The 12,292-nt window shown below is 44.6% G+C and overlaps 1 protein-coding gene across 2 annotated transcripts in view; it reads right to left on the bottom strand.

Annotated features, from left to right (window-relative positions):
- Nucleotides 1–12,292, bottom strand: part of MED12L (mediator complex subunit 12L) — a 157,309-nt gene that overhangs the window by 6,882 nt on the left and 138,135 nt on the right. For both annotated transcript variants that reach the window (XM_075715976.1, XM_075715977.1), the window contains 5 exons: nucleotides 10,951–11,313; nucleotides 9,755–9,911; nucleotides 8,379–8,596; nucleotides 1,645–1,734; nucleotides 765–985 (listed from right to left, as the gene is read on the bottom strand). In XM_075715976.1, the coding sequence (XP_075572091.1) occupies nucleotides 765–985; nucleotides 1,645–1,734; nucleotides 8,379–8,596; nucleotides 9,755–9,911; nucleotides 10,951–11,313 (1,049 nt within the window). The remainder of the gene's footprint in view (nucleotides 1–764; nucleotides 986–1,644; nucleotides 1,735–8,378; nucleotides 8,597–9,754; nucleotides 9,912–10,950; nucleotides 11,314–12,292) is intronic.

Genomic DNA, 12,292 nt, shown 5'->3' with positions numbered 1-12,292 from the left:
ATTTAAGCCTGTGGTTTTGGGGAGTCACTCTACTGAACATGTCTGTTTGAAGTGGAAATTAAAAGTGGCAAAACTTCTGATTCAGTTAAGAGCAGAGTTGGACTGTTAGTTAGACTATGCTAGACTGTTAGGAAAAAAATCTGATCCAAGACAGTCAATGGAAACTCCAGTTTTCCACTCTGCTTACTCTGTAACACTCCTTTTTACAGACTTCTTTCCTGCTTCATCTCCTTTCTGTTTCATTGCGTTTCTTTACCAATGAATTTTTCCTGTTTCTGGTAGGCATTCCAACTCAGCTGTACTTCCAAAGTGAAGACAATTTAGTCTATTCAGGCTTAAGCAAAATTCATTTGTTTGTTGCTAGTTAAACTACCAAGTTGGTCTTGTGTTTTCTTGACCACAGACTCTTTGGGTAAACCTGGAATATTTATTGTTTAATACCACACAGGTGTTTGCATACTATGGGTATCATATCTGTGTGAGTAGTGAAATGGGAACCAACAGCCGTCTTTAAATTAATTTTTACGTTCTACAAACACGCAGGACAACTGGGCTCCAACATATGCCAAGACCAACTTAAAATAAAACTTAAATGAGGGAAAAAACAGGGAAATTGGAGAGAAAGGCATATTTATTGCTAATTAGACCCAGTGTTAGCATCATTTTGATTAATATACTTTATTTTAAATAAAGTTTAGGTCTCTCAACAAAGTTGCCATTAAATTATTGCAACGTTACCAGCGATGAGGAGTGCGGCGGCTCACCTCTGAGTGCCTGTCAAAGGCTGGATGTACGCAGCAGCCTGCTGTTGAATATATCCGCTGGGCTGCTGTTGCATCTGCCGCAGCCTCTCCATCAGCGTGGGGCTGGAGTGAGCCGCGGCGTAGGCGCGGGGGTTGTAGCTGGGGGAAAGCACTACGCCAGCAGGCTGCTGCTGCTGCAAAGGCATCTGAGTGCTGTACATCGTGTAGCCGTGAGGAATGCTCTGCAGGGAGAACGGACAGAAGAGTAACTTCACTGTGCCCGTATTTAAATGAGCTTAACTATAAAAGAAAGGGATGGCCTTTATCAGAGAGCCAAAGCCTGGACAACCAGAGGCGAGTCAGCGAGACGCCGTGCTGTACCCACGCGCCGACCCGCGAGCCCCCCACGCTGGCCGCACCCCGCTGCTGTCTGCGGGTTCAACGCGGCAGCTGCAGCGCAATCACGCGCAGCAGGACGGAACTGGCATCGTGCCGCCCTTCCCCGAGAGGCACTGGGCAGGAGCAGGGCTTCGCTCCGCACCTCCACCTCTCTCTTTTCTTTGGTTCTTCCCCGCAAAAGCCAAGTACCAGAACAACCATGACATAATAAAGAGCTACTGGTATCACTCTCTCACCAAAAATTGGCCAAATTTCAGGCTTAACGCTGAAGTATCCTTGCCTTTACCAGCAACAACATTAGGAAAAACTGGGAAGCAACCGCGTTAAAAACGTTTATGAGCTACAGCACGTGGAGACCGCGAGCATCCTAGAAGGAGGCCTCACCGCTCCCCTAGGCCACACGCACGCGGCGTGTCCCAGGCACAGAAAAGCAGGCTGGGAGGTAAAGGAGCTCTGTTTAAAAGCATTTTTATGCAGATGCTCCATGGGAGTAGCGCGGTACCTGTGCTTGCTGTAACCCTGGGTACTGTGGAAGCTGAGACGGGGGTCGAACTTGCGGAGTGAAAATAGCAGCTTGGTCCATCGGCTGACCCTGAAAGACATCGCCCATCAGACACGGTCTCCACACGCCGAGCAAGTCCAGTTCTGGACACAAACCCCACCAAGTTGTGTCCTAAAAAGTCATGGAGAGACTTGATCATTTCCTTCAAGACAGCCCTGTTGCTCAGTGCCAAACTGCTGAACAGTATTTACTCATAAGGAGATGGGAGAATTGACTTTCGTTTGATTTCTGACACTACTGTAACACGGCAGCAGTGAAGAAACAGCCATTTATTGAACAGAGGTCTTGCACACACCCTTTAAAATGGGGCTTTGCAAAGATTAGGAAAAAAAAATTCTAGCTGTCTTGAAGACAGTACATTAAATTGTAGAGGAAGCTTAGAGTGAATGATAATCTCTAGCATAAATACACAGTTGATATCTTTCTCAGGCTACCTGATCACTAGCTTTCCCCCAGATGAAGCAGGCAAAATGCTGATTAGCAGATTTTATGATGAGCTACAAAGTACCAGTGTGATAAATGGGTAACGCAAGCATCTCCAGCTCCCAAGCAGTACAGCTTGGAAACACAGCCCGTATTTGCAATCAGCAGGCAGCCTAGTTTGTTCGTTTCAAATTGCCTCAATATTTATGCCCAATTAATGGTAAATCATTTAAAGGTTTCAACTATAACTGCGTTAGTATGTTTTGAAGCACCAGAAAAGAGAGAAAAAAAAAAATGCTAGACTTAATTTCAGGGCCAGAAAACTAGCAAATGAGAATTTGCCAAGGATACAATCAAGTCTGTGTATTTTCTGTGCGATTATGATGCTGCACAGCTGCACTTAATCATTTTAAAAACCATTCTACTCAAAAAAGCTCAGTGGCAGACATGAGCTGGAAGCAGTAACGCTCCTTCCCTGTAGCTGCCCAGTCCACCACAAAAACAAAAAATCCAAGTCCTCCAACAAAGCCTTTGCCATTTTAATCAGGATATCCTTACAGAGATGTATTATGAATTTAAGGCTAAAAGTGACTTTGATAACACACTGCAAGCAGCAACATTACAATCAGGGCAAGCCGGTGGAAAAGAAAATCGGACATGGGATAAAACACTGAAGCACCATTGGAACTCTCCTCCTTTATCTGCTCCCGTCCCGTTAGCGGTAACTGTACCAAATGTTAACAAGGCTGTAAGCAAACCAGCAGTCTCGCAGTTCAGCTATCATTTTGGATTGGGCTGAAAAATATGTGCATCCTCATTGACAGACCTGGAAAACAAGCAGAGCTACCTGCTGTGAAGGGGACTCGCTCAGGGAAGCAGCATGGCAGGCAGAAAGCGTTCCAGCTTCAAGCGCTCCAGCCCCACGGGGCACGGACGGCTGTGAGCGGGCTGGATTATCCGCCCCGTGCTGTGGGTGGGGACTGGACAGAAGAGGTCAAGGACAAGATGCCAAACCAGGGGCAAAGCTACCTCAGGGTGCCACAGGGTCGGCACACGCTCCTTTTTCATACCTTCCTTTCTTTTAAAAACAAAGACTGACCTAGCTAGGCTCTGTGCCAGCCTCTGGGACCGCCCGCAAGGGGTCACAAAGGTGCGGACAAGACAGGAGGGAGCTCTACGACCATCAGCTACATTAAGGAGGCAGAAGCTACGCTAAGGGTTTGCTTTAAAAACAAGCCAGTATCTCATGGAAAAATCTGAGAAACAAATTAGGGAGTACAGGAGGTGTGAACAGAGTAACATCTATCAGTCCTGACAAAAGTGCAGACAAAATGAAATTTATCTGGAAAAACATTGGCAAAATCAGATGGGGAGCTCTCGAAACCACCACCTGATAGGTGAGAAACTGGAACGCTGAACAGAACGTACATCTTGCAGACGGGATGCACATAAAACAGATGTCAGCCAAGTACAGGGGGAAGGTACTCAAGTAGTCAAGATTTTTCTTTTTTTAAACAGAGGCAAAAGAAGAGAAACAAAAAAAGAACAATAATTTCTCCAAGCAAATTGTTTCTGCAACTTTTTCTTAAAGTGCCAACTGCAGGATAGGTAAAGATGTAACTTGAAGTCACCCAAAGGGGAAAGCTGGTAAAACCAGGACTGATTTCTAAAAAAACTGGTGCCTTAAGCTATTCCCCGCAGTAATACAAACCACTTGTGGGCTCTGTGGAAGCTGGTCTGCAGAGCGGTGCTCCGTGTGTTATCCTCCTGTTTCTCTCAGTGACAGCTAACCTGGTGTGCCCGAGAGCAAAATTTGTCCACTCATGCCCATGCAGTGTGAACAGTGTCCCTCCAAAGTCAGGGCAAGTTATATCAATGGCAACTGGATTAGGCCCTAGTTCTGTAAGAAAATACTAAATAAGCAGCTGCATGATCCCAGCAATACACGGTGGGCGGAAAGCCAGGAGTGAGTTTTGGCCACCGGTCTTTCCCCCGCCGTTCAAGCGCACAGGAAGCAGCGGAGCCGGCAGGCTGACCCCGGAGCAGCACGCCGGCGCTGAAGGCACCCCTGCCCACGCCAGGCAAGCGCCACATGCAAACCCACGCGCGAAACGGCAGCAAAAAGCTGTTCCTTAGGTAGGGGACAGCTCAATTTATTGCACGGCGGCACACGGCCACCGCGCAAGCTCCCCTGTTGTGAGAGAGAGTTCTGCGTTCCGGAGCAGCAGCAGCAGATGTTGCTAAATTCAAAGGGACTTCTCCCTCCAGCCATAATTTAGTAAAGAGTTAACTACACATGCAAGCCAACTGCCGCAAGCCAGAGCTGTGCATGCATGTCGAACGAAAAAGCAAAACAAAAACCCCCACTTTCATTCAGTGCTGATGCAATGTTACAGTAATAACCACCGTTCTCTTTGTTCTACTTGCACCTTAAATTGAAGCAAAACTCACTGCTTTTTCCTGTTCGGGTATGTGACCACAGTGTACTTGGAAGGAATTTTCTTTTCCAGGTGGTGCTGGGCCTGGCCAAGGTGACTGTAGCAGCCATGGCACTGCAGGCTGATTTTGACCAAAATCTGACTTCGGAAGTAGGAAGTGAAACACTAACGCTTATTTAGATAAGATGATGATGATAGATTTGAGAGACCTCGCTGTATACTTGCTGCATATCTAGGTGTGCCTAATTAACCGCAAATATGGTGATCTATACCGTTCTGACATGCTACCAGTAATAACAGGAATGACTGCACATACATAAAATATGGACAATGGGGAAAGCAGCAAAGCCTTTTTAAAAACACATTTTGCTTTGCCTTTCCAATTAGTGCTTTTAACAACATTGCAGTTTCCCTAAGACAGGATGGAAGTCCTGCAAACTAACTTTTCTAATGAATATCTGGAAAGCTTTCCAACACAGGTACTATGGATGAAACTTCATGCCATCATTGTTTTTGCCCAGAAACAACCGAATTCTATGAATCTTAATAATTTAACAGGTAAGTAAGTGTTAGCTGTCACTTGCTTTGGAAGTAACAAAACACGGTTATTCTAATAACCGCACGTCCTGCCGTAGCTCAGGAACAGACCGCCAGGCAGTACGCTGTCCTGCTCAGGTGGGACAAGAAGCATTTTGGAAACTACAGCTGACACGGGGCCGGGGGGCTCGCCCTGAGCTGAGCGGCACGACTGCGTCCCACCACGGCGGGAACAGGCCCGCGCCAGGAACCCAAGAGGAAAAAATTGATCAAGGATGCAGTTACTGGGAATATTTGTAAGAAAACAAAAATATTCGATGTGTGCAAGGGTATTCACAGCCTTCCCACATGCAGCCACTGCGCTACCTAGGTGAAAGGAGTGCCAAAGCGTATCATTCTCATCAAAAGCAAAGTGTGCAGCCTGTGTGTTGAAAGAAATGCATGTTTGTGCGAAAGGAAAAATAAAGAGAAGTTCATGGTCTCAGAGTGGTTACCATTATGTTGTCAAAGCCATCCTGAAGGGAGACAGCAGTGCTACAGACATCCTAAAGGAAAAGGACAGGCGAGAAAATAGCAAATAATACAAAGAATACACACGATTAGGCTCGGACTGTTAGTGGAGCAGTACAGCACCTTTGCAAAGCTCACCTGTACGTACTCAAAGAACGCTGCTGTTTCGGGACGCTAACAAGGTCCTTTTAGATGGTTTTTATGCTAATGAACCTCAATACTTTTATGAAATTTATGAACAGAAACTCTAAACGTTTTCTACTCCTTACCATTCACAGGAGCCTATTAATTCTACACAAAATACTCAGAAATTTTTTTAACAAGTTGTAGTTCTTGAAGACCTTGCACCATAGCTATTCGTTTTCAAGAGCACAGCATGTATGGCACAGCACTAAAGAGCAGAGTCCTTCTGGACTGATTTTACACAACTGTCCGTGCCAGTGCCAGCGATTTCAAGCTGCGTAGCATTCTGCAGCTGCAGAAACATAAAAACCAAAGAAGAAACCTTCCTTATTTAACCTCTGCCTAACAACATACACCACACAGCAGCAATGCTTACAAATCATCTTGTGCCTAAATTTTCAAATACTACCTTCAGGCTTGTACACTGCCGCAGCATTTCCTACTCTAAACCCAGGACCGCAGGAAGCACTAGCCCCGTTCCCCAGGGACACGCTTCCCAAGCAGCGCACCGTGCCGGCAGGCAGGCAGGCGTCGCGCCGGGGCCCACGGTGCAGGGAGCGTGCAGAGCCCCGGGGCCACCGGGACCTCGGCGGGGTTCCTCCGCTGGCAGCATGGCCAGCACACGCTTAGACAACAAGGAAAGCAAACAGGACGGCCTGGTGAATTGTTCATTTCATGACAGTGAAAGTGTTGGAGTATCGGGCTGAATGAATCTTTCCGGACGTGCATACCAGCACCAGACAGAAAGCGACGTGTCCACCTGTGGCAGTCCCCAGCACACCACAGAGGACCTGGCTGTGCATGCCGCTGCGTGGAAGTAACTGGGAACCAAAGGCTGGGTTTGGATGGCTCTGGTTTGCATCAGTTTAACTTGTGCTGACTTACTGCTGAAATAAAAACACGGCTGATACAGAACCGCTGACCGATGAACATCCAGCTCCTGTGGTACGTTAGCTGAAATAGGCACCTGAACCTACCCTGCTGAATTTTAGTGCAACTTTTCAATTGTAAAAGTTCAATCCAAATTTTATGAAAAAGTTAATCACAGACACCTTATTAATCTTATTGAGGCATGGATTCATGCCTTCATGATAAGTTTAGTCTCCTTACTGACAACCTGTCTATGCAGCACTTTGGAGCAGAAGTTAACCATTATTCTTAACACCTCAGATACTGTCCCTGTTTGAAACCAAAAGGGAAATGCAACATCTTTCATCCTCTAAACGTGACAGTGTTAAACAACAGCATTTCTTCAGTGTGACCATGTGTTATTTTAGCTCTTCAATCATTGCTTTTTGATCCACCTAGCCATAAGTAGTGATCATCATTTGTTTACTCAAGGCTCTTATTTAAGCCTGTATTCCATCACAGTAATTGAAAGCCAGTTGGACCTAACGCTAAAATAGTGAGATACTGCCTAATGTACAGAAATACTCCAGGGTTAACCGTAGAGCCCAGGACCCTAACATTTAGGGTACCTAATCCCTAGTACCTCGTAGTGCCTACAGGACACCAGTGAGGGATCAAATATCCACTGTACCACTGACATTATAAAACACACAGCCAGAGCTTTTGGGGGCTGCTTTTCTTTGGTTTCTTTTTTTTTAAGGTAGAAGACAGCGCACACACAGGAAAAGCCTAGTTTCAGAATTAGGAACAGCCCCATATAAAAACTGTTGTAGCCCACCAGCAATTTAAGCACTACAGAGGGCTTTGCATGCACCACAGCAGAGACACTGAAGGAGGGATGAGAAGGACAATGAGGGAGCTCTAACAAAATACAGACAGCGTGGGAGAAACTATGAGGATACTTGCTGAAAATTTTGACTATTTTGCGCAAAGAGGGCACATCAGAGTTGGAAGGCAAGATAGCGTAAGGGCAATGTAATACATACTGCAGTGAGGGTAAGAATGGGTACAGGAGGACTTTAAAGGTGAGAAATTATTGGTTTTACCACCAACTAGTGTACACATATTGCTGATTATCTGGGATCCAAAACCCGATTTTCTGTTCTTACGCCATCAATTCAAAAGCAGCCTGTCTGTAGCCATATTCTGAAACTAGCTCAAGCTCCGAAGGGTGTTGCACAATAGCCATGTGTGGTTTGGCACACCGCAGCTGTACTCTGCAAAAACGTTAGGAGAAGAAATACCAGCTATTTCTAGAGAACGTGGGCGTCTGTGTACACACGTGTATGGAAACGGCTCCTGCTGGACCGCCTGGATTTTTAATTGTGAAGAGCACTGCCGTGCCTCTGCTGCTTACTTGTAGCTTGCAATTCTTCAAATTGCAGCATGCAATTCCACTATGAAAGCCCCTGTGACACAACAGGGAACAAGAATATCATCAAGTAGCAGACGCAAAACCTGATTTTATGAAACACAGGAAAAATAGAAGGGGCTAAGAGACCAAAGGGCAAATGGAGTCTAAAAGCAGATGGCTCTGGTTAAGCAGTATTTGGGGAGGTATTGCGACTGCAAATATCAGCTGGCTCTCCGCTCCATAAGCCTGTGCAGGGCGAGCAGCCCCAACGGAAGGCAAAACCACTGCGTTGCTCTTCAGACCTGGGGGTTTGGACAAACCTGTTGGAGAGACCGTGACTGTGCTTGCTGCCTGAGGAGCCGCTGCTGCTGCTGCTCTTGCTGCAGGAGTTTCATCTGGAGCAATTGCTGCTGAGGCGTGATTGCATGGATAGAGGGGGGCTGCATCATGGTGCCAGAGCGCCGCTGCAGCATGTTCGACAGGGCTTGCTTCGTATTAGTTGGAACAAAGGAGCCCGTCGGATCCAGCCTGGAACCACCTAAAAACCACCCAAAACACAAATGCGTTCTCTGCCTTCCGTAAGAACGTTGTTGGTGCAGCTCACTGCTAATTCATCAGCTCCTATCTGGTTAGCTCTACAGTAACGATGATACACTTATCTCTGTAAAGGCAGTGAACTGGATTAAACCAGATTACTGGTCTGAAAAATTAAAGGGGCAACATAACTTTGAAGACTACCACTTGTAAATGAGAACAAAAACTAAAGAGGCTATGGGCTGTTGCATGTTCTACATCACATAAAACGTTTGACTACGGCTGAAAAAACAAAGTTGCATGTCAGATCAAAAGCATGATATGAACGGCTTATGATGTCAAGACAGTTTTATCATGAGATGGCAATAACTTATGCACTCTATGCTATTTGATAAAAATCACATACCTGTCTATATGTTAGCCTTATGAAGGTAATCTTACACATATTTTTTTAAAATCAGCATTTCCTTAACTTTGTAGCCACTCTGGTATTTTCTGAAGACTTTTACACACTTAAATACAGAACTAGTTGTATTTGGAGCTTCAGAAAAAATATTTAACCTTTATAACTGGATCCAAACTTCTAAACTTCTGCATAATATCTGAGAAGGACAGAATAATATTTCTCAAAACATCATAAACTGCTGCCCCCTAGAGCAAGTACAATATCTATGTTAAATTGTATACACATTAACTGGAAGAAACAAAACAAGCCTACAAATAATTAGGTACATACCACAAATCCTGAAAAAAAAGTGAGCCCATGGATTTATTTATTCCATCTAGCACATGTTAAATTAGTCACCATGGTTCTTGGTATGAATCAAAGAAGAAATAACCCAAAGGTCATTTGTTCCTTTTAATCATCCTTCTCCTACTTCACTCCTCATTGAACTTCTACCAGCTTTCTTTTACTAGCACCACAGTAGGTCATTTTTGCTTATCTACCCAAAAAGTTTAATAGCTTAACAGAGACAGACCTACGACTGGTAATAGCCCTTAAAAAAAAAAAAAAAGCTAACTAAGGAATAAAATAAATGGCATCAGCAGACTCAGCCTGCTTTGGAGAAAGTGAGAAACAAAAAGTGGTTATAAGTCGTCAATTTTTATCACACATCAAATAACAAAGCCCCATGTCCGCGCATTCGAAGCGTACACATACCTGGTGGGAGGGGCTGGTTCGGCACGAAGAAGCCGGGCTGCTGCGGCTGCCCCATGATGTTGTACCCCCACAAGGCAGACTGAGGATGGTGCATCATTTGAGAGGAAATTGGTGAATAAGTGGGAGGCACTCTATATAAGTTGTTCTGCGGATATTCCTTAAAATATACAGTAAAAGTTAATGTTACTGACATTTATACCTTACTAACTCATAAATAATGCCAATTTTCCTACTAAATTATTAAAGGACAGAGACAGTTCCCATTGTCGTTTGCAATGATGTAAAAAACAGATTAAGTCTCAGGCTGCCCACAGGTAATTAACACTAACAACTTCATAGACACACCATCCATTTTTACCTTATTAGCAAGTATTTTCTGCAGGCTATAATTAGGTATAACACAAGCACAGCTTACTGTATCAGTATAGAAATAACAGGAGGAACTTAACTGAAACGTCAAAAAGGCCCGAAAATTATCTTAAAATTACAGCTACTTAAAAGGCAACACATGGACAAACCAGCTGGATGCTAACAGAATACTATCGTGTCTACAACCTGTACGGCTACACAGCGGCAGCAGTGCGAAGAGGACGCAATCGCACAGAACGCTGCTACTGGAAACGTACATTATTATTTGGGCGGTGCCAGGCGTGTTTTTCAAACCTGTGCTCTATGCCGTTCTTCAGCTTAGGAACCCACACCTCAAAAACCATTAAAGCCAAAAGAGAAAGTGTCTCAGAAGCCAGAACAAACTGCAGAGCAAAACAGTTTACCTATATGAAAGAGCTTCTTCCAAATTGGTTTCCATCTGAATGGGACCTGGGTTTGAACCAGCATGTTTGCTCTCAACATAATTTGAACAGGAGGAATTTTAGAAGTTGATCCAAACAATAACAGCTGTACTTCACACCAAACAAGAGAAAGCATATACAGAACCCAAATAATATTTAGCGAGTTAAGATCCAGTCCGGCGTATTTTACACAGCACATAAGGTCCCAACCACAGTGCGTTCCTCTGCACTGAGCTCCATTTGATAGAAATCCACCCTCCTTCCGACCACCTCCATTCACTCCCTGTATTAGGACCTGCTCCTCCAGGTGCAGGACAGTTTCTGAAGGTAGCTAAGATAGAACCACGCAAGATCAGACGCTTCGGCGAGGTATTTCGAGTTTTGTACGGGGCACCAACTACTTACATCAGCCCTTGAGCTTGACTTTGACTTTCGCTTCCTGCCCTTTGTCTTCTTCTCATCGTCCGCGGCAAGTTTTCCCTGATCTGAGAGCTCTCCTGACTTTCTTTCTGGTTCCTGAGAGACAGGTGTGGTGGGCTCTTCCTCCTCCTCCTCTGGAGGAAGGGGCAAGGGCTCGAGGTAGTAACTCCGTGGCTTGGGTTTGGTGTGCGTGTGGTACAGGAGGAGATGCTGCTGCTCCTCATACTTTATCACTTTCCTGTCGACACGAACTGTACCAAACCATGCCCAGGAGAGAGGAGCAGGATTTTTGTGACCTTCAAATAAATCCCAAGGGGACACCTTTTGTTTTGTTGAAACCTGAAGACCCTGTTTCAGAATGAAAGTGAAGTTAGTATTTTAAGAAAATTGAATGCTAGAGCAGACTACTTGCATTTGTACATCATTATCTGAGTCAGAAAAATCCAGAAAGGATTTCTTCCCCTCCACAAAATGTACCAAAGGCATACCAGTGGGATTTTAACCTCTACCCAAGGCTGCTGCTAGATAAAAGCAATTACATTTTTAGAGTACTATTTACTTATAGCTATGCTAAAAATCTCAAGTTCCATCTACTGTATTTTGGAGGAGAAGTCCAATATCTATCAAAAATTGCTAATCTGAGAATATGCTTGCTAAAAGTTTACATATTTAAATAAGGGGAGATAAGCCTAAGCAGTATATAACAAAAAACCGCCTACCTAGTCTGCAGAATAAAAAGCTCTGTCCTAAGCTCTATCCTTCTCTTTTAAATAAATTCACTTAAAAAAATTATGCATCCCTTCGTATTCCCAAAAAATCCAGAACAACTAATACACTTCCCCTCCTCCCCCTCTGGCTTTTTTCCTTTGTCTTTTGTAAGCAGGATCATGCCCTCCATCTTCCTCCCAGCAAGTAACAGGTCAACAGGGTCCCAGGTTAAATGAGCTCTCAAATGTAGGATTGTGCTTGGAAAGCAAATACTTCTGTAAGAGCTGCTGCTGTTCAAGTCAAACGTAATTTCCTTTTTGGCAACTTTTGTGGAGTTGGCTCCAGTCAAGACCCTATATTGCAAAATTGAGCAAACTTATGTCAGCACTCATCGCATTAGCAGTTACAAATTGACCGTGTACTCTGCGGATTTAACAAGGACGGACATGCAGCAAACAGGATGACTGAATTTTAAACAAATCGAAAAGCGAAAGTTTACCCAAACTCTTGAATTTGTGGAAGTCGCACAAAACTGTTTCCATTAAAGACGCATATGTACCTAAAGCTCTGAGACTATCTGCAGGTGTCAGGGAATCGTCAGGGAGAGGAGGATGTCGGT

Source organism: Pelecanus crispus, chromosome 9 (assembly GCF_030463565.1).
Source record: "Pelecanus crispus isolate bPelCri1 chromosome 9, bPelCri1.pri, whole genome shotgun sequence".
Taxonomy (NCBI): Eukaryota; Metazoa; Chordata; class Aves; order Pelecaniformes; family Pelecanidae; genus Pelecanus; species Pelecanus crispus.
This window is presented reverse-complemented; position numbering and strand designations above follow the sequence as displayed.